Genomic DNA, 22,459 nt, shown 5'->3' on the forward strand with positions numbered 1-22,459 from the left:
CAATAAAGGTTTGGGATTTGCGCCGAGCCAAAACTTCCAACTGTTTGAAACTGTAATAGACTTACAAAAATTCACACGAAAATTAACTTTAAAGAAAATGTTTGCTGCTAAGAATGGTTTGGAAAATACCAATACCTTGGAGGATTCCACCAGAGGAGCTAGTTCTCCCACCACCAAGGACATACAGACTTTGAACTTCCAGGAAAACTGTGTGCTTTCCGATATGGACTCTTTATTGGAAGTACAAGGCGAACCCCTCATGACACATACTCAAACATTTTTTGGTAATGAGGACTCTGGTTATCGTCCAAAGTCTTTATTCTGTCCTAGTTTCAATAGAGGTCCATCTATTACTACATTCGAATATTTGGTTGAACGTGATTTATGTATACTAGCAAAAGGGTTTTCAAGTTCCAACATTACAAAAGGAAATCTTACATACACTGAAATCCAAGAAATTGCTTGTATTAAAAAAGATCATGACATAGTTCTTAGGAATGCAGATAAGGGCGGTGCTCTTGTTATCATGTCTACAAACCAATATCATTGTGAAGCTATGAGACAATTGAGAGATAACACTACTTACAGGCTTCTTAAAAGCAATCCTACATCCAAGTATCACCTTGAATTGTTAGAGTTATTAGACATGGGCAAAATTCTAAATGTTATCAACAAAAAAGAGTTTGATTTTCTCTCCTGTCCACATCCCGTGATTCCGGTATTCCACCATCTCCCAAAGATCCATAAATCGCTGGTCGACCCTCCTGGTCGTCCTATAGTAGCGAGCATTGGATCTTTGGGAGATGGGTTATCGCGGTATGTGGACAGGTTCTTACAACCCCTGGTATTCCAGTTACCGTGCTTCATTAGGGACACAACTGATTTCATTGTCAGCATACAGGAGCTCACTTGGCACAAGGAATACAGGTGGGTCACTATGGATGTGACCTCTCTGTATTCCATTATTGAACATCAGCACGGTCTTGCTGCCATCAAACACTTTCTTGATTTATCCACTTTATCTATGTCACATTGCACTTTTTTATTAGAATCCATATCCTTTTTACTCACGCACAATTATTTTTTATTTGACTCTCACTTTTATTTACAGGTATTAGGCACTGCTATGGGCACGAGTTTTGCACCTTCGTACACGAATTTATTTATGGGCTTTTGGGAATCACAATTTATTTATCACAGTCACAATTCATTTTGTCAAAATATTGTTTACTTTGGGAGATATATTGACGATTTGATCTTTATTTGGAATGGGGATGAAAATTCACTTTTTTCTTTTATTGATTATCTTAGCACCAATAATTACAACCTTAAGTTTACTTTTGAACACAACATTAATCATATTCATTTTTTAGATTTATTCCTGTATGTTGACAATGATATGAACATGCAGACAGACATCTACAGGAAGCAGAACTCCAGAAATACGCTTCTTAGCGCACAAAGTTGTCATCCACGCTCTTTGATTAAAAACATTTCAGGGGCTCAATTTGTCAGGTTAAAAAGACTTTGCTCTGATAATGATGTTTTCCTGTCTCGGGCCAAAGAGATGTCTGACAGATTTTTAGCAAGGGGTTACTCTGCAAAAGATATTGCTACAGCATTCAACACGGCAGATGCTATGGATAGAGGCACTCTTATTTGTAAAAAAAAGTAAAAACTTTCAATCGAAAAGAGAGGGAGATTTGCTATCATTCTCTAATAGTGCGAATAGTCCTATGTTCATTAGCACATTTAATTCTCAGTCCCAACAAATTTGTAATATCATCTCCAAGCATTGGCACACATTGTTGTTGGACAAGGATATTCACAGTATTGTGGAGAGTGGTCCTAGATTCTCCTATCGTAAAGCCAAAACTTTGGCCTTTCACTTGTCTCCTAGCATGTTTGACTATAAGTCTAACTTTTCCAACGTTAAAAGCATTCCAAAAGGATTCTTCAAATGTGGCAAATGCTCCATGTGTCGGTATGCAGTCCAAACTAGATACATTTTATATAATGCAGATCACAACAAATATTATCTCAAGACTTTCCTTAATTGCAACATTAGTTTTGTCATTTATGTCCTGTAGTGTGGCTGTGGACATAAGTATGTGGGGAGTAACACAAGACCCCTTAAAGTTAGAATTGCCTAGCATGTACGGTTGATTAAAAAGAGAGATTTAAATCACCCTGTGCCTAGACACTTTACATCATGTTCTGAAGGCAGTATCAACAATTTCTCTTTTAAAGCTATAGAACATATATCACATGCCACCCTAGAGGTGGGAACAGGGAAAATATACTTCACAAACAAGAGATGTATTGGATATACACTCTCAACACTGTCCATCCCAATGGGATTAACCTTGACTGGGAGTTAAAACACTTCCTTGAAGGTTAACAATGTGGAGAGTCTTGGGAGTGTGTCTCTTGATACATTTTATACATCCTCATAAGGGTTAATTTACTATGCTATATATCTGCCTATAGCCTCGGCTTTTCTTACAAGAGTTACGGGTATATTCTTCCAAGTATTGTTATATTCATAGGTCCTTATACTTATATTGGTTTGTAAATACTGATGTTATATAGTTATATTGATATCTTTAGTTTTACATATTACCATTCAATTAATTATGTTATATTTAGTAAACAGTTTTTGTACTTTTCCATTTGGTTATAATTCTATATGTGTTCTTTCCCTCCCCTGTTTTTATACATATGATATATATTCATATCATTGATGCTGCTTATCACTTGCTCTTGTTTTTAACTTATATGTTTGGTTTTGATTTGTTCACATTTCATGATTATTGTTGTTTGTCCAGTCCAGACACTGATGTTTCTGTTGAGTCCTCCCATGGTCTATTAGCATAATTAATTGATTGTTATCTCCTGTTTGTAATTGTATTTTAACCAATCATGGGAGAAGACCTGTATACAAAAGAAATCAGTGTTGAAAGATCTTTTACTCTTTGATAAAGTTCCACCATGGAACGAAACGCGTCAGAGGTGTTCTCTGTGATGTGCAGCATTCAAGTTTAATAAAGCTGATTTTATGGCTGAGTTCCAATTTGCAGTGACCACCTACAACCCACATCTTTACTTTACCAATTAACCTGTGCAACCTCTAACGTGCCAGCTCTAGAAGGTGGCATTCATCGGAGCTCATCATAATGAAAGGACCGCAGTGTTGGGGAACATTGCAGTTCTGTGGAACAATAAAGACAGTGAGGAATCTAGGCCATTTTCAGTCATAACAAGTGCTTTGGGGACAAGCAAAGGACGCCGGGTTGTGTGAACCTGCTAATGGAGTTCTTACAGAGTAGTCATGTTTCTAGGACAAAGCAGAGTTCTTTTCATCACGCTGCACACTGGCATCTGAAAGCAAAGTGCTGCTGTGACTGTAAACCTTGCGAATGTCTGACCGAGTGTGCAGATTTAGTATTTATTATTAAAACAGCAGTGTGTGTGTGTGTGTGTGTGTGTGTGTGTGTGTGTGTGTGTGTGTGTGTGTGTGTGTGTGTGTGTGTGTGAACAAAGATGGCATCACTCCCTTTGTAAATGTCTTGCAGACAGTCTAGCCGTCCCTGAAGAATATCCTTCTCGTGGGCTCAAATATTAGTCTCTAACTTATGACCCCCGGAAAAGCAGTCGGCAGGCCTCCCCTTCAGTGTATGCCAAAAAAATGTCAGAATTCCTGCAATATATTAGTCCAAAGATCCAACTTATTTCTTATAAGGTTTGACTCAAAAATATATATATACTGTATATTTTTAAAAATCCAAATGAAAATCTCATTAAACTAATATCAACAGCAATCAGACCGAGAATTCGACACAGTTAACCCTTTTGCGGAGCAATGCATCGCTAGCCCAGTAGCCATCGAAAAAATGAAACGTTAAGTTATGAATAACACAGCACAGAATTGTACACCGAGGGACACCGATTTGCTACAAATGTCACGGTAGAGATCTCACATGAATAAGATTGCAACAGATTAAAGTATTAATAAATAAATAATAAATAAATAAAACACGGCAATTATGTTTTTCCAAAGCAAATATTATTTAAGGCAGCAATCCCGACAAATTTCAGTATTGAATCTTTTTTTCCCCCATAGTTTATACCAGGGGGGTGGGGGGGAGTCTCCCTAGAGTAACCTGCACGATTTTAACACTTGGGACATCGTTACCCGTTTAGTTGCCGGTGTTACTCAGTTCCTGGACATTTAAATGTTTGTCCAATAGGAAGTCACAGCGTCTCCATGACGTTGCGGTTTGCTATTGCCCCGTGGGAACAGAGATTTTGTGGCCATTTGGATTTCCCTGAAGGGCTGCAAAATACTGGTAACTAAAACCAAGTATCTCGGACACCGAGGGATCCCTGAGCTAAAAATACTGCACCCCAGCTCCCAGAGGACCCAATATTTGTAAAAGAAAACAAGCAGGGGTTGTGCTTTAACCTTTATTATCCATAGGATGTACCTGGCATACCAGAGGCCCTATTGATGTACCAGGTACATCATGGCATAGATGCTCATTTGCTGGTGGATGATCGGGCAGACAGCGGTCAAGCCGATTGAAACGGAAGCAGAGACCATATCCCTATCCTTCCCGTCAGCCGGGAGATGGGATGGTCAGGGGATCGCTCCCAGTGCAGGAAAGTAAAAAAAAAATGTACTGTAAGCCTTGTTGCCTACGATCTGCAGAAAGAAAACGTCTCCCCTGCCCAAAATATATATGATGAAGTGTACATACCTCCAGGGCTTCTGTTGATCTCGTTGTCCACACCGCTGTAAGAGTAGCCTTCTGCATCTCCTCCCGCGTATTCACCTCCACTCGGGGCCATTCTTGATTCCGACGGCTTACGGCCGAGAGGAGGATAACTTCCCCTTCCAGAAGCAGTAACCGTCGATTCGGTGCCTGGAAGTGTGAAAGTTCATTTCAATGATCATAACTGTGGCTTTCTGTGTATAAAGAACATTTGGGTGCACATGCCAACCAATCAAGAAGCAGACGGTTTTATTTCACTTTACTTGCACTACTTAGAGATACAGTTAACCCTTTCACAACCAGCAAAATGGTTAAGAATGGAGACTAAATGAAACTGCTTTGAAGATATTTGAGCTTGTTACATAGTAGCGTGTTGGTTTACACATGCACTGTACATTTATGTAAATTGAGGTGGTGAAAAGTAAACAATTAAAAAGAGCCGATTTTTGGCATCTCGTTAATGTCCGGATTCACGAACCCCCGATAAGAGTGATCAGCGGTAATTGCCATGGACTTAAATGGCAGTAAATGCTTGATCTAACACAGGAGGTGGCCAGTCCAGTCTTCAAGGGCCACCAACAGGTCCGGTATTAAGGACTCGGTGACTCTTCACCGATCGATCGCAATATAAGCTAATTACTCATCAGTGTGTAGATTGTATTGATGCACATATTAAAGGGGGAAAAATAAAATAAAAAAATAAAAAAACTTCAGCTTGGACTTCTGCTTTAAGAGAGTGAAACCGGTGCCCTTCCCATGTGCTGTAAGCAAGAAAATGAATCGTCCACAGACAGACCGATGAGTTTATGAGACAGCCTCCTCTACACAATATTTATCCATTCGTCCTACAGTATAATAATGTTCACAACTATAACTAATTTGCCTCTCTCTTATAACAGGTTTCATGGCAGATTTAATTAAATGCAGTCAGGTGTGCTTCTTGGTGCAATTAACTTACAATTTTACATGCAAATTTATTGTGTAATTAAAATAACATAAAATCGCAAAACAGAGTCACAAATTTGTGAATGAATTGAACACAATCGAGAAGGTTAACAGGTATAAAAATAAACGACAAAGGGACTAAAAAAATAAAATAATTTAAAGTGACGTGAAAAATACTCTTTAAACTAGTACGGTCCACACAAGCATTGAAAATGTGATTATTAACATTGGCTGAAAACGTTAAAATGATTAGCGGTTTAAATTAGCAGTGCCGCCCTCCTTGAGATTACACTGTCCAAAAAAAGACAAAATCTAATTTGTTCCAACACTGTTTTAGAAGCCGAATCCTCCCACTGATATATTTTCCCCTTAGGTTTAAATATGATTAAGTTAAGTGGCTTTGACAAGCTGCAGAAAAGATGTACATTTCCATGGGACATTCTTTCCCTTGCCTTCCAGCTTCTGAATGTTGTTAACTACAGAATACTGCAAAGTTCCTCCGGATAAACACACTACAACAGCTCACCCACACAGTGTGTTCCCATCATGGATTATCCAGGGAGACCTACAAGTCATGTGACTATAGGAGAAGAGAGTTACATGCCAATGTCTTTCCTTTTCAACCTTGTTATTTTTGATAAGCCTAAACAGACAATAGAGGAGTGACCATCGCTCAGCTGGAGAGAGGAGTGGGCGGTGACCTCTGGGCTAAGTATACAATAGATAAATACTAGAACAAGAGAAAGCAAACCCAGTTACTGGCCACATTACAATGAATATCTGATGGTAGTTTAAAAAAAACAAAAAACTTTTAATAGGTAAATTTAAAATAATGGGGTGAAATAACGACGATCAACTTGCTCTAAACCAAACAAGGCACTGAGGTAATATCTAGGCTGTGTGTATATTTAACCACAGAATTGTAGACCAGCAAATCCACAAAGCCACCAGAATACCAAGACGTGATTTTCTTGAATACAGACAAATAGGGACAAGCGACAAGGTACCTTTGGTGGTCACATACAGCCCACACCTAGAAGCCCTACGCAAGATCGCCTGGGAACTACAACCCATCCTCCAGGAAGATACAAGACTGCGACAGGTCTTCCCTGAAACACCCTTATAATCAGACAACCTCATAATCTCAAGATAATGATGGTGAGGAGTAAAGTATTCAACAGTACAACTGAATGCGGGACAAGACCATGCCAGGACGCAAGATGCAAAACCTGCGCAATGCCCCACACAGCGGGCACAATACAAATACCACACAGGAATCGGGAATACAAAATCAGAGGAAGGTTCACCTGTTCCTCCAGGAATGCAGTGTCCCTCATCATGTGCATGAAATGCCCAGGGGCTGCAATTACATAGGTGAGACGGGGCAGGGGCTAAACAAGAGAATGAATCTGCATCGCCACAGCATCACACGCGGAACTAGAGATAGTCCTGTCGGCGAACATTTCTCTGACTCTGGCCATAAGATGAACGATCTGAAGGAGACCATACTCAAAGGTAATCTTAGAACACCGAAAGAGAGACGGTTGCATGAATACAAATTTATGCAACTGTTCGGGACACTTAGCAGTGGCCTAAACCGAGACCGCAGTTTCATGAGTCACTACTGACATGAGAGAACTTTCTTCCCATGAGTGCTAAAGGCCATGCCTATACATACTACGCTATATGCATGCACACACAGCTATCTCTTACACATACAAATACTCTATGTAATTCCATCCCTATATACCAATAGGGACCACATAGTATTTATTTTTGCAGAGAGCAGGCCGCAGAGGCTTGGGGGGAGGGGAGAGAGCAGGCAGCAGAGGCTGGGGGCGGAGCCGAGGCCGATAGCTGCAGAGCACTGCTCGCCCCTGATCTCTGTGACATTGAGGAAGAGTTACTATGCAGCTGTGGGAAGGTATGCTGTGTGTATTTGTGTGTCAGTTTGCTGTGTGTGTGTGTGTGTCAGTTTGCTGTGTGCGTGTGTCAGTTTGCTGTGTGCGTGTGTCAGTTTGCTGTGTGCGTGTGTCAGTTTGCTGTGTGCGTGTGTCAGTTTGCTGTGTGCGTGTGTCAGTTTGCTGTGTGCGTGTGTCAGTTTGCTGTGTGCGTGTGTCAGTTTGCTGTGTGCGTGTGTCAGTTTGCTGTGTGCGTGTGTCAGTTTGCTGTGTGCGTGTGTGTCAGTTTGCTGTGTGTGTGTGTGTGTGTCAGTTTGCTGTGTGTGTGTGTGTGTGTGTGTGTGTCAGTTTGCTGTGTGTGTGTGTGTGTGTGTGTGTGTGTGTCAGTTTGCTGTGTGTGTGTGTGTGTGTGTGTGTCAGTTTGCTGTGTGTGTGTGTGTCCGTTTGCTGTGTGTGTGTGTGTGTGTGTGTGTCAGTTTGCTGTGTGTGTGTGTGTGTGTGTGTGTGTGTGTGTGTGTGTGTGTGTGTGTGTGTGTGTGTGTGTGTGTGTCATTTTGCTGTGTGTGTGTCATTTTGCTGTGTGTGTGTCAGTTTGCTGTGTGTGCTTCAGTGGTGTCAGTATGTAAATGTATCAGTTACAGTTTGCTCTTTCAGTGTGCTGTGTGCGCCTCAGTGTCTGTCAGTGTGCTGGGGGGCGCAATTGGTGAAACTTGCCCCGGGTACAAAAACACCAAGTTACTCCCCTGCGTTTACGCATATTTACATTATCAGACGCCTCAATAGCAGCTCGGTCAGACCTCCATTCCTCAGACGCACAGTCAGAACCCCCCTCCGCTCCTCAGTTGCTCCCCCCCTCCTTCCCCACTCCTCATCCTCCCAGTAAGACAAGCCCCCCTCATCCTCAGGGGGCTATTCCAGTGTGCGTGTGTAGGGGGGGGGGTATTTTTAGTATGGGGGGTTATTGTATGTGTGTGTGTGGGGGGGGGGGTTATCGTAGTGTGTGTAGGTGGTAAACCTACAGAAGTCACACCCAACAACATATACTCAAAGCGACATTAGCTCATTGTTACTGAGGGGATACATTGTCTCAGTTGCAGCACAGTAGGCTTATGGATAAAACTGGTAAAGTTAGTCGGACAGCCAGTTAGTAAATCAAGGTGAAATACCTTCACTCACAGAGCTAGCAGTGAGGGGTTAAATACCTATTGTATTAGATACAGGTGTGTTAAAGGGGCAGTGCATAACTGCTTTAAGCAGATCAAACAAGTCCTTACTGCATAGAGCTACTGTACATGGAGACTAATGGCTCAACTAGTAAAAGAAGTACACCAACTAAATATCCAAAATAAATAATCTGCTATGGGGATCAGTACCCTCTATCCCAAAACTAGCAGTATGTTATTACCTGCCTATTGTATTGTATACTATATAAGTGAATCAATGGGTAACTGCTGATAGCTCCTACTGTATGTAGTGTTAGAGACAAGGAGTACAGATGCAGTGTAAGTTTTAATACGTGCTCGATAACCTTATTATCAGTTATCTGACATTGATGATAACTCATACCAGGTGATCCATGAATGCCCAGGTAGCAGTTAATACCTAGGTACAGCTGCTTACAGAATACAGGGATCAGTACTCTTCTCTGTGTTAAAATTGTAAACATTGTCAAAAATAGGCACAGGTAGTATTAATGTGCATTGGAGGAAAAGCTCTCATAACAGCAGCATATCCTAGAGGGATCAGTACCCTCCATGTTGTAGTTATAGGTGCATGGGTGCCCTAAGTGGCTAATAGATAGTTCCAGCTGCTTAGGATATAGGGATCAGTACCCTCCATGTTGTAGTTATAGATGCATGGTTGCCCTAAGTGGCTAATAGATAGTTCCAGCTGCTTAGGATATAGGGATCAGTACCCTCCATGTTGTAGTTATAGGTGCATGGTTGCCCTAAGTGGCTAATAGATAGTTCCAGCTGCTTAGGATATAGGGATCAGTACCCTCCATGTTGTAGTTATAGGTGCATGGTTGCCCTAAGTGGCTAATAGATCGTTCCAGCTGCTTAGTATATAGGGATCAGTACCCTCTATGTTGAAACCATAAGTACTATCACCACTAGGCTACCTACATGTGAAATCTCAGCCCAGATGGAATAAATATTAATAGATAGAGGCAATATCTCACAATATAGAGGCAATATACTAAAGGGATCAGTACCCTCTACGCTGTAACTATACGCATATATACAAGTACATGCCTCCATAGATGGTACACAGTGCTATGAGGAGAACTATGAGAGGCTATAGGTAAAACACGCTGACAGTTGAAACACCATAGGCAAACGCTTGCGATGCAAGCCTAAAACAACGCAACAGCTTCTAGCACAAAGTGTAGCTAATCGGGACACAAAGTATCAATGCGTCCCTGCAGATCGCTGGTCAGAAAGAGGCAGACAAGGGACCCCTCTATACCAACCATTCCAGGAGGCACGAAGTCTGGATCAGTGCGGGTCGGGGAGCCGCGGCGTGACGTGGACGCCATACTGCGGACCAGTAATCCCTGCTTGTGCACAGGATGGTGCCTGTTACTTCCTTGTTGCTGATGCGCGCTTCGCGTGTGCGAACACTTTTTCAAGGCCAGTGATAGTGCATCGATCGTCATTACTTCACCCCATTATTTTAAATGTACCTATTAAAACGTTCTTTTTAACTATCATCGATTCATTGTAAAGGGTGTTTGAGCGCAATTTACCGGGTTTGCTTTCTCTTCTTCTGGTATATATTTTTCATAAGCATAAGGAACATAAGTTATATTTTTTCCTGTTGCTTTATAAAACTTGCCTACATCAAAAACGCCCCTCTTGTGAGTGACAGGCCTGTATGTCCTCTAGCCATTGGCAAATTCTGTCAATAACAAATGACCATAGCAACAGTTGGAATTAAGCTTTATGGAAACCTCACACTACATGAGTCTGAATGTATTATTTTTAACAGCACATTTTAAAAAAATGCCCTTTCAGCATTTGACATTGACTGCTCTCAGTCAAGGTGGTTATAATGTGTGTGCGTGTGTGTGTGTGCGTGGGCATATTGTGTAAATGAATTAATGCCTGTTGAAATAAAAGCATAAATTGATTTTTTTTCCCCCGAGCACATAGACTAAATCTGTATTTGTACAGTATTCGGCACTTGGATTCTGCACACGGATTACTTTTCCCTTGTGTTCACTTACCATACGAATCTTGGTCTGGCTGGGCAATGACCTCCGTTTGACCTTCGAACACAGACAAATAAAACTCAGTTTACCTCCTCCATGGATTAAATACTATACAAATCAAACACAATACAATACTACACGGCAAACATTTCCCAAACCTTCGTTAATTTCAACCACTGGAATAATTGGTGAAGCAGTATTCCCTGTGACCACATAGTTTGTTATTATCTGCGGATTGTAGAGGGGATTTCAATTTGCAAACACATTTCTGCCCAAATCTGATTACCTAAAACAGACAGCCGGCAGTTAGGTGCAAATCCATGAACATCCTCGAATGTCCTGATATTAGCACATCACTGTGCCGTCAGTAATACATGCCACGGAAGCAGTCATTTTTGGAAGTAAAAAAAAGTGGTAATTTAAGCGAGAGCACGGGCACGGGCACTTGCTTCTGCAGTATATAATGCAGAAATAAATCCATTGTACATATATTGAAAATATTAACTCTTTGTTCCTCAAAGTGATCTTTATCAGAAAGATGCTTCTGGGGATTCCTACAGGGATTTAAATGTCAACATTCAGATACAGTTTATACCATTACATTATGCACACACTATAACAGGAGTGGGCAACTCCAGTCCTCAAGGGGCACCAACAGGTCAGGTATTCAGGATTGCCCTGCTTCAGCACAAGTGGCTCAGTCTTCGACTGACACGCCTATGCTGAAGCAGGGATATCCTGAGCACCTGACCTGTTGGTGGCCCTTGAGGACCGGACTATAAAGGCATACTGTAGTGTATGCGCCTGTATTTTAAAACACACCTTGGAAGGCATTACATGTATATACTTTACCGCACCAAGTTTTGTTTTATAGTCATTCTCTGCTTCAGCACAGGTGGCTCAAGCTGTCCCTGCTTCAGCACAGGTGGCTCAATCAGAGGCTCAGTCTTTGACTAAGCCTATGACAGTCAGCTGTGCTGAAGCTGGGATATCCTGGAAACCTGACCTGTTGGGGGGGGGGGCAGGGGTTGGGGGGACTGGAGAACTGGAGTTGAGCACCCCTGAGATAATGTATTGAGCAGGTGTTAACATTCCTGATTTAAAGCTTCCGTTGACCCTACCTCGGCTCTGAGTGCGGGGGTAACGCTTCTGCTCTGGAGCTGCAGGTTCCGATGCCGTTGGGTCACTGGGATTTTGCTGGGGCGGGGTCTTGGTTACCGGCATTGGTTGTGGAAGGTCCTGCTTTGGGAAGCCCTTGAAGAACCAAGCGCCAGATCGCTTCCACACCTGAAAATGCAGCGGAAAAGTCCATGATGTTTTCCAGATATGTTCTGGACAATGTAACCGGCTTCGTTAGAAAGATTGACCTCCCCCCCCCTCCTCCCCCTCCCCAAAGTAAGATTGTCACGTATTTGCTTCCTGTGTAAAAATTAGCATGTTTACATTTTCCTGTGGTTCACTTTTTGTTTAATATTCTCTGCTAATTATTGTTCTTCTCCGGTGCCTCTTTTAACTAATTATGCTGCCATCGTTAGCCAAACAAAATATCACAATGGGATCAAGACAGGATCAACAATCTCCCTGCGTGTTCAACAGCTTACAAACAGTCTTATTACAAAAGATATTAGGTAAAGGTTGTAAAAACAACCCAAATCATTTGGTTACTATGCCAACATTTAATTCAAATAAATATTTTTTAAATAGTTTAAACACGTGGGATTTGTTTAAAGAAGGAGTCCATCACTTTCACTTACCCTACCGAACATGCCCCTGCCAATAGCGCACATTATTCCTCGGGGGGTTCTGCCCCTTTAACATCACATAAAGAACACGCCACACATTTATTGAGCATGAAACATGGCTCTCCCTGGGACCATTACTTAGACTGTAAGCTCTTCGGGGCAGGGTTCCCTGTTCCTAATGTTACTCTTACGTCTGAAGCGCCTACCCCCATTATGTGTTATATTATTATGTCACGCGTGTTACTGCTGTGCAGCGCTACGTACAGGCAGTCCTCGGTTATCCGACACAATGCGTTACTCAAAATGGCGTTGTAAAGCGAAACACGTTTTCCCGCAGGAACACTGTATAAATGAAAGGTTCCGTTCCTGAAGGTATTTTTAACACTAAAATACACCAAATATTTTATGCAGGCAATAAGATATGCAGCACACACACAAATTATATAGTGTATATACTGTATTATATATATAATATAACATAATAAATAATATATTATATAATATATTATATAATATTATATATATACGCTCTTATGACGCTTTGCAACGTTGTTTATGTGTATGTGTATATATATATATATATATACAGTATATACACATACACAACGTTGCAAAGCGTCGTAAGAGCGTTGGATAAGCCGTTTTGGCGTTGTAAAACTGAATATAGGTATGCATTGCACAGCGTTGGATAAGCCATTCGTTGTAAAGCGAAGCGCTGTAAAACGAGGACTGCCTGTACATGGATCGCACTATATAAAGATAAACATACATACATACCTCCCCGACATACTGTAAGCTAACTAAACATCTTATTTTTGTTAAATCAAGAAAATACAGGTGTAACAAGGCAATGTCGATCTTATTCTGATTCTGAACCTGCTCATGGATCATGTGATACGATTAAAAAACCCCAGTACGGGACCGTGTCCTCGGTAATGCTGGCGCCTCTCACCGATCTATAGACAAACCAGCCCCACTGACCTCTCGTTGCTCACTGCAGATTTTGCACAGCCAGATGGAATGAGGGCGGCTGTTAGGCGTCTCCACGCCACATTTTGTGCAAACGTTCTGTGAATAAAACAAACTATGAGCTTTCATGGGGTATTTTCAATGGATCAAACCCCCTTCATGCCAGAGAGCGAAACCAAGCCTACCTGTTTCCGATGTCTAGTATTGGTCATTAAAACCGCGCCGTAACAGAGGAGGGACAGGGAGTAGGGGGTATAATACCTTTTATTGGACCAAAAGGCAGTTGATATGATACAAGCTTTCCAGCCTCTCAGGGTCCTTCATCGGGTAACCCACATGGAGAGGTGGAAAGCTTGTAACATATCAACTGCCTGTTGGTCCAATAAAAGGCATAATACCCGCTACTCTCTCTCCCTCCTCTGTTACTGCGTGGAAGAAATTACCAACACGACCCCCCCACCCTGCTTTGCAGCTTATTTAGATGTGTCTGTGCATCATTTTACCCGAGACTCTGCTACACATGACACAGCTTATTGCAGGCAGTGACAGAGACACACTGCCCCTGTCATCATACAATCCAGATGGAAGAGCCACATAACAGAAGCCACTATCTGGTTTGTTAACCCTTTGGCAGCCAGGAGCAGGCCCTTCTGACTGCGAAAGGGGGAAGGCCTGTGAAACGCATTCAAGTGTTTGATACACTGGCAAATAATCTAGTAAAGAATGATACAATGGCAAATAATCTAGTAAAGAATGATACAATTGCAAATAATCTAGTAAAGAATGATACAATGGCAAATAATCTAGTAAAGAATGATACAATGGCAAATAATCTAGTAAAGAATGATACAATGGCAAATAATCTAGTAAAGAATGATACAATGGCAAATAACACATTGTGCTCCATATTTACTAAGTGGTGTTATTCCGCCTCCCGGCACAGGAAAATACCAAGCAGTCCGTTCACCTGAATTGGGTCATTTGGTATCTTCCGGTGCTGGAATAGCGCAGGTTAATATGGCCATAAATCCGCTGTACTGCCAAACACGCATATGTAATATTTACCTTTTTGCAGTCTTCACAAACGACGCACTTTGATCCCGGCAAACCCAGCTGCTCCCCACAGAGGATGCACCGATTTACCCCATCGCCCGTCACATTCTTCCGCATGTCTTCTAAACGATCAACCAAGCGCCTAAACATGACAAGTGACCAGGATTACTACCTCTCTGCTGGCAGCTGGAGCCCAATTATTTATTTATAAAATGTTTTCATCAGGAAGTATTACAGTGAGCATTACTCCTCGTTTTCACGCATGTCCTGGGCACAGAGTTATAACAATATGTGGTTACATTACAAGAACAGGGTTACAGTCAATTCACAGACATTTCATGGACAGATAGTTGGAAAACTGGGTACAGAGGATAAAAGGGCTGTGCGAGTTTCAGATTGAAATAGAGAAGCTTTAATATCACCAAACATCAGTGAACAGCAACAAATGGCTCACACCCTTTAGCTGCGACAAAGGCTGTCCGCCATTGGAGCGACGCAGATGTAAAATTGAAGGGTTCAGATTGAATCCACAGCTGCATTCAAAGTCCTTTGTCTTCCTGGCTCATTAACAATATCCGCAACTACTGCATGTTTGTTCCAGCAAAACTGTATAGTTAGGTGTCATAAGTCATCACAGAATGGTCTTAATTGCAAAACAATTCTTAGTATTTGTAACATGATTATGGTTTCCAAGTTCCCCAGCTCCAAATTGGTTTCAATAGAATTTGTTTCTTTGAGATCTTTGGTGCTATTTTTGCCCCAGTTTGCAGGAGATTAATGTACAGAATGTGTATAATATGTAGGTACTGTATATATTTAATAATATAGAGGCACCAATGTTCATACTGTAGAATTAGCAAGACAGTACAGGGATATGGTGAAGGTAGGGGTAGCCTGGCAAGCATAGTAAAAGGTCAAGTCCACTGGTTGCCTCTACCCGTCAAGATGGCTACCTATGCTATAGTCTCATGCGGGCATCTTATTGTGGACAAAAATGGATCACAATCTAATTTGGGCTCAGCGAGGTGCTTGGGAACACTGGGGGGGGGGGGAGGGGGTTGGGAAGGAGTGTGGGCTAAGGTCAGGGGAACATAGATTTCAAAAGCTAAGCCATTGTCCATCCCCGATTCTGAAGCATGTATCTCTGCAGGAAATAGGGGGCTGAAACAGGGAACCGAAACCTGGGTGCTAGCCCTGCAGACTCGATCCTCATTGGTCAGTTTGAATTTCCCACTCTCCTTCAGGCCGCCTCTGTGGGCTGTCCTAAAGCGCTGTCCCCTCCCACGGTTCTGATTGGCCTGTCTCAGACGAGCCCTCGCACTCCGATTGGCCAGCGGAGACAAGCTCTTCACTGATTGGTCACTACCCGGTTATCCTTGGTGTCAGATGGATCCGGGAAAGTACATAAGCCGACGCCGGTCAGAGAGCCGCAGATTATTCTCGGGTTTTAGCTAATTTTTGGTGTTAGAGACGAGCAGGAGATTGAACCTGTAAGCGAGCGGCTATCATCCGAAAGTACTGGGATACCCTGAGGCGGACGGATAGTGGAAGACACCCTGGGTAAGCTAGTTACAACAGAGCCAAGCACCTAGGGAGCTCGGATTCCTCCCGTAACCCTCTTTTTGGAGAGTTTAAGCTTGTTTTATGTATTGTGCTGCTCCTCTTGGCTCCGGCAGAATGAGACTGTCTGCTGCTTGCGCTCGCGGTGTAATCATCTGGTCTCCTGTGGCAGGGATAATACACAAAATGGCAGAATAACAGGAAGAGAACAATGGGGAGTCCCTTCTCTACAGAAGCTTACAGTTTAACTTGTTGAGGGCACTTTATCAAATTCCTTTAAACCTACACACAAAGCCCTTCACTTCAGTTGGTTTACTATATGCACAATGACACGGTTGAAAAGGTGGAGTAGGAAACCCTATTTTTAAATATGCACCAACATTAAGTAGTAGTCAGCTGGTCCTCAGACTGCGACCGCCTCACCCTGGGCCTAGCGCACCTGCTTGCCGCTCCAGCACCCCAGCTTGTGACTGACCGGAGTTCCTCCAGGTCCCTCTCTCCTGTCACCAACCTCAGAAGCGCTGCTCAGCAACCAGTATCCCGCGAGCAGGCCTCAGCCTGAAGCCTCTCCAGGAGCTTGTCTACACCAAGGGCGGCCGTCACTGGGAGAGTAAACACTGATGGCGGGGTGCCGGATGAGTCCCACCCTTGCACAGATCTAATATACATCATCCAGAAAATCCTCCCCCCCCCCCCCCTCACCAGCGCGTCACCCAGCTGGATGGTAAGAGAGGGGGGAGGGGAGAGCATGAGGTAAGGGGAAAGGGGAGCATAGCCATGATAGTCATGCCGCCAAGGGCTCAAAGCACTAATAATAATATATATACATACATACACACCTACCTATCTATCTATCTATATATATATATATATATATATATACAGTGTTCGACAAACCTATACATTTGCTCGCCCCGGGCGAGTGGATTTAACCCCCGGGCGAGTAAATATTGGCCCAAGCAGCACACGTTTGGTACTAGGTGGCGAGTAGATTTTTTTGTGTGGCGAATAGATTTTTTGGTGATTTGTCAACCACTGTGTATATATATATATATATATATATATATATATATATATATATATATATATATATGTAGCCCTTTTTGTGAACGTCTGAACTAAGGGACTACGGTGCATAAACCTGTGGCTTCAGGAGCTCTGAACCTCCGCATATTGGGAGCCTGGGGGTATACCTTTATCACTTGTGGTGCAGCGCCTCCACTTACCCAGGATCCCCATTATAGAGATTATGCCCTGAGCAAGAACCTAACAACAGCAGTATGCAACAGCAACCTTTTTATATCACACAATAACAAATGATATGCAGACTTATCATATAACATTTACATACACACACACAACGTGGCTCGGCCACACCTTATTGGGATAGTGTCCTGTACATAAGCAACTCTGCCGCTCTCCTTAGGAGTATGTCTCATAACCAGTAAAGTATAGTACCATATGCAATTCTCTTAGGAAACCCAATTAGTTAGTGGAAGGCGGGATCAGCGCCTGGTGACCGGTGTAGGTGCACGTGTAGACAAGGATACCTTCCGGTCACTACGATGACCTTGACACTCCACAGGGCCCCAGTGATAATCCAGCCTTGCGCCGTCTCTCCCTTCTGCAGCACCATCAGACGGGGAAATCCAAGATGGCGGCCGCAACTCCGCAGCTCCGCATATGAACCTCACTAAAGGGAAACGTCCCTGACGACTATGGGCGTCCTTACAAATACAGCACCCTACGATGGCGGGGGAAAGACTCCTGGGGCTGTGGGCATATCCTACCTAAGCAGACGGGTCACTGACCCTCTGCTCTCGCACCCGAGGTTCCGCCAACCTCCTCCTTCACCTCCCTTGCTGCTCTGCCCCACCGCCCACACGCATCCGGTTCCTGCATACACAGTCTCGCATCCCATTGGTCCTCAGCCTCAGCTGACCTTCTCACCATCAGAGTTCATAGTTCAACCCCTTCGCGCGCTTCCCTCGCGCATGCGCAGCCCAACTGGTACGCAGTAACTTCGCTGGCAAACAGGGACAATATGGCGCTGCCTATGTAATTGACAGCGCGGAACCTTTAATATATGCACATCCTTACATTCTCCCCCCCCCAGAATCCAGCGTCCCCGCTGGACTACCTAAGCACATATATTAACTATGTACACAACCCTCTCTTCCTAGATTAGGTTACACATCTCATTAAACAGTACCATCATAGCTTGCATCCTATGCCGAGCCCACTGCTGAGCCTCATAATGGGGTGCCCCAAACTGATCATATGCCATTCGCATGGGAGGTTGACTGTTTCTTTGACTTCGGCGGGGTTGATCTTCCTCTGCAGAGTGCTCAGTCTCAACTGGTATTTCCATCTCTACCCTTGAGGGGTGTTCAGCATTAGCACAGTCTCTTTGGGGTGTAAAACATGGACTTTGGGGGTCTAGAGGCTGACTCACGGGAGTCAATTGATCAATGTTCGGGCCAAAAGGCTCTTTACCCGTGGCTCCTTCGGGAGATGCCTCCACGGCCGGAAGGCCCCTTTGAGAGGTTCCTTCCATTGGATCCTCAGAGGTGGCAATTTTTACAGTCTCTGGGCCATCCTCTGTGTGTTCAACTTCTCCATCTATGGGCGTGGCTGGAATTTCCAATTCGTCCGTCCCTACTTGAGGTATGGGAAGCAGATGATTCCTATGCCACACCTTTACGCGGCCTTCAGAATCCTTGATTCGGTACACAGGAAGACCAGGCATCTGTGACTCCACCTCATACACACCCTCCCGCCACCGGTCGGCCAATTTATGCTTCCCAGGAACACCTAAGTTGCGTAAGAGGACCGCATCTCCGGGGTGAATTTCCTTGTGACGTACTTTGTGATCGTAGCGCCTTTTATTTCCCGCATTCAATTTCGCAGTCGTCCGTTCAGCCAATCTATAGGCCAGCTGTAAACTGTCCCTTAGTCGCTGGACATATCGAAAGTGCGTCCTATTGGATACCCCATCGGTAGATATCCGCAGGCGCACATCCACCGGTAAACGGGCTTCTCTTCCGAACATCAAGAAATACGGAGTATACCCGGTGGACTCATGTCGGGTACAATTATACGCATGTACCAATGCTTCGACGTGTTTACTCCACTCCGTCTTTTTCGGGCTCGTCAAGGTTCCTAACATATCTAACAGAGTGCGATTGAACCGTTCAGGCAGAGCATCCCCTTCGGGGTGGTACGGGGTAGTACGCGATTTGGCAATGTTCAATAGAGTGAGCAACTCCCGTATCAGGGTACTCTCAAAATCCCTGCCCTGATCGGAGTGAAGACGATTTGGTAGTCCATAATGAATGAAATATTTCTCCCATAGTACTCGGGCCACCGTTACGGCCTTCTGGTCTTTCGTAGGGAACGCTTGGGCGTACCTAGTGTAGTGGTCAGTGATCACAAGAACATTACTAACTCCCCGACTGTCGGGCTCGATACAGAGAAAATCCATACACACCAAATCCATTGGACCCGAGCTTTTCAAGTGTGCCATGGGAGCCGCCCTGGTGGGCAGTGTCTTTCGTTGTAAACAGCGATTACACCTCCGGCAATGTTGCTCCACAGACTCCCTCATTCTCGGCCAATAGAACCTATCCTGTAGTAGCCCAAACGTCTTGTCAATGCCCAGGTGACCATGGTCATCGTGAAGGGCCCTGAGGACTAGGGTTCTCAAACGTTCCGGCAAAAACAACTGACGCCGATCGGGATGGTTATGATAGGATATCACCCGATATAGCAAACAATTGTCCATCTCAAACTTCCCAAACTCATTTAGCAGGAGTTTCACCAAGTCTCCGGGGGCTCGCTTCAGTATAGAAGGGTTATCTTGTTGTACCGCTTGACGGGCTAACTCCACTATGGGGTCTTGTGTTTGATAATGCACTAGGTCCCTCCACGAGATGATATTATCCTCAGTGATGTTCATCCCTTCTCGACCTTGATAGGCCAGGGGGATAGCCCGCGAGTTACATCCCAACGAGTCAACAATCCGCAATTCTGAGAATGCTACGTGGTCGTCGACTACCGCAGCCACGGAGCAGAGGGCACGAATTCCTGGACCCGGTATCTCTTCCCAAACTTCCTCATCAGGGGTGGACTGAAGGCCCGGGCGACGAGACAGGGCGTCGGCACCTATGTTGGTGGGTCCGGGTTTGTATTTAAGGTTGAACCTGTAGTTGGCTAGAGCAGCTAACCAACGGTGTCCCGTGGCGTCTAATTTGGCAGACGTGTTTATATAGGTCATGGGGTTGTTGTCCGTACGTACTTCGAACTGCACCCCATATAGGTAGTCATGCAGCTTGTCCACCACCGCCCATTTTAGCGCCAAAAATTCCAACTTATGGACCGGGTAATTCTGCTCGCTAGGGGTTAAACTTCGGCTCGCGTAGGCCACTGGACGTAGCCCGGTCTCATACTTCTGATGCAAAACCGCTCCTAGCCCGCTGAGGCTAGCATCGACATGTAGGACATAGTCTCGCTCAGGATCCGCGTAGGCCAAGACGGGGGCCTGAGTGAGGCTGGTCTTTAAGTGTTTGAAGGCCTGTTCACATTCTGCAGTCCATGTCTTCCCAAAGGGTGTCTGCGCCGAGCTCCCCTTTCTCCCGGTTTCTCCCGGAGGCACCTTGAGAAGGTCATTCAGTCTCTTGGCCTTGCTGGAATACCCCTCCACGAACCGCCGATAATAGCCACAAAACCCCAAGAAAGACCGCAGCTCCTGAACATTTTGAGGTCTGGGCCAGTTCATCACCGCCTCGATCTTTCCGGGGTCGGTGGACACCCCATCAGCTGACACAATGTGGCCCACATACGTTACGGAGGTCCGACAGAATTTGCACTTGTCTAGCGACAGTTTTAGGCCCTCCCCCTCAAGCCTATCCAGCACCTTCATCAGTCTCTCGGAATGCTCTTCCAGCGTCCGCCCAAACACAATAATGTCGTCCAGGTACACTAAGCACTCTCGCGGGTTAAGGTCTCCGAGGGTTTTTTCCATTAGTCTCTGGAACGTGGCCGGGGCACCGCAGATCCCTTGAGGCATGCGGGTAAACTGGTAAAACCCTAAAGGACAGATGAAGGCCGTTTTTTCTTGGTCTTCCGGGCCCATGGGCACTTGATAATACCCGGACCTGAGGTCGAGCACACTGAACCATTTACTCCCGGTCAATGCATTCAGGAGGTCCTCGATTCGGGGCAGTGTATACTGGTCGGGGATAGTACGGTTATTCAGCGTTCTGTAATCCACACATAGACGGACCGTCCCGTTCTTCTTGCGGACTACCACAATGGGTGAGGCGTACGGGCTCCGAGATTCCCGCACGATGCCAGCCGTTTTCATCTCGTCGATTAATCCCCTCACTTCGTCAGCATCCTTTGAGGCAAGCCGGCGGGAGCGCTCCCGGAAGGGGGTGGCGTCGCTCAGTCGGATGGTATGGTGGGCACTGCGACTGCACCCCACATCCATGTCACCAGTGGAGAACACCCCCCTTCGGTCGTGTAGCTCATCCTGTAGCCTCTTCCTCCACTCATCCGGGAGGGGCGAGTCGCCAAAGTCAAATTCCAATGCCGGCGCTATGGTAGCCGGCGAGCTCCTAGCTAGTTCCGTCGAGGCCTCCTCCTCGGAAGTTACCGGGTATATCCTCCCTAGCGTCTGTCGCCGGTCAATAGTCATCGGGTACGGGGATATATTCTGCACATATACCCAGGTGCGCTTCGGGATCTTCCCGGGCCATTCCTTGACCGAGGTTAGTACCTTGTAGCCCAAACGTTGTTCGTCCTGGGCCACACTCTCCAAGGTGAAGAGCTGATCCTCCGACCGTCGACGGGGGTAATGGCAAGCGGCGACCATCATTCGTCCTTCCCCCGGGGGAATCTGGGTCAGTCCCCATTCTTGACTGTAGAGGACACCATGCTCTTCCTCGGTCGCAATTTTACCGCAGACCTCTTGAAGGGCGGGACAGGCCGCCAGGGCCAGCAGTGGGGCTTCTCCTGCTTCCTGCAAAAACTGGCGGAATACCGCGCGCACAATGTCAGCGTTGGTCCCCAAGATGATTGGGGCGCTGGGGTGGTCCTGCGGCTCGGGGCACACTAGGGCCTCCACTTCCATGGGGTGATGTTTACCAGTATTCAGCTGGAGAATATCTAACTGCACCTTTACTACTCCGTCTATGGGGTAATCTTCATGACTCAGTCCCCGTAGCCGCAGGGCATCCGCCGATAGCAACGGTAGTTGATGTAGGTGTTGGTCGTAGAAGGGCCGGTATACGATCGTTA

At 44.9% G+C, this 22,459-nt stretch overlaps 1 protein-coding gene across 3 annotated transcripts in view; it reads right to left on the reverse strand.

The window, feature by feature from the left end:
• RPH3A (rabphilin 3A) overlaps window positions 1-22,459 on the reverse strand; it is a 154,974-nt gene that overhangs the window by 41,670 nt on the left and 90,845 nt on the right. For all 3 annotated transcript variants that reach the window (XM_075568130.1, XM_075568131.1, XM_075568132.1), the window contains 5 exons: window positions 14,612-14,741; window positions 13,559-13,645; window positions 11,957-12,122; window positions 10,851-10,892; window positions 4,761-4,925 (listed from right to left, as the gene is read on the reverse strand). In XM_075568130.1, coding sequence (XP_075424245.1) covers window positions 4,761-4,925; window positions 10,851-10,892; window positions 11,957-12,122; window positions 13,559-13,645; window positions 14,612-14,741 — 590 coding nt within the window. The remainder of the gene's footprint in view (window positions 1-4,760; window positions 4,926-10,850; window positions 10,893-11,956; window positions 12,123-13,558; window positions 13,646-14,611; window positions 14,742-22,459) is intronic.

The sequence above is a fragment of the Ascaphus truei genome, chromosome 13 (assembly GCF_040206685.1).
Source record: "Ascaphus truei isolate aAscTru1 chromosome 13, aAscTru1.hap1, whole genome shotgun sequence".
NCBI lineage: Eukaryota > Metazoa > Chordata > Amphibia > Anura > Ascaphidae > Ascaphus > Ascaphus truei.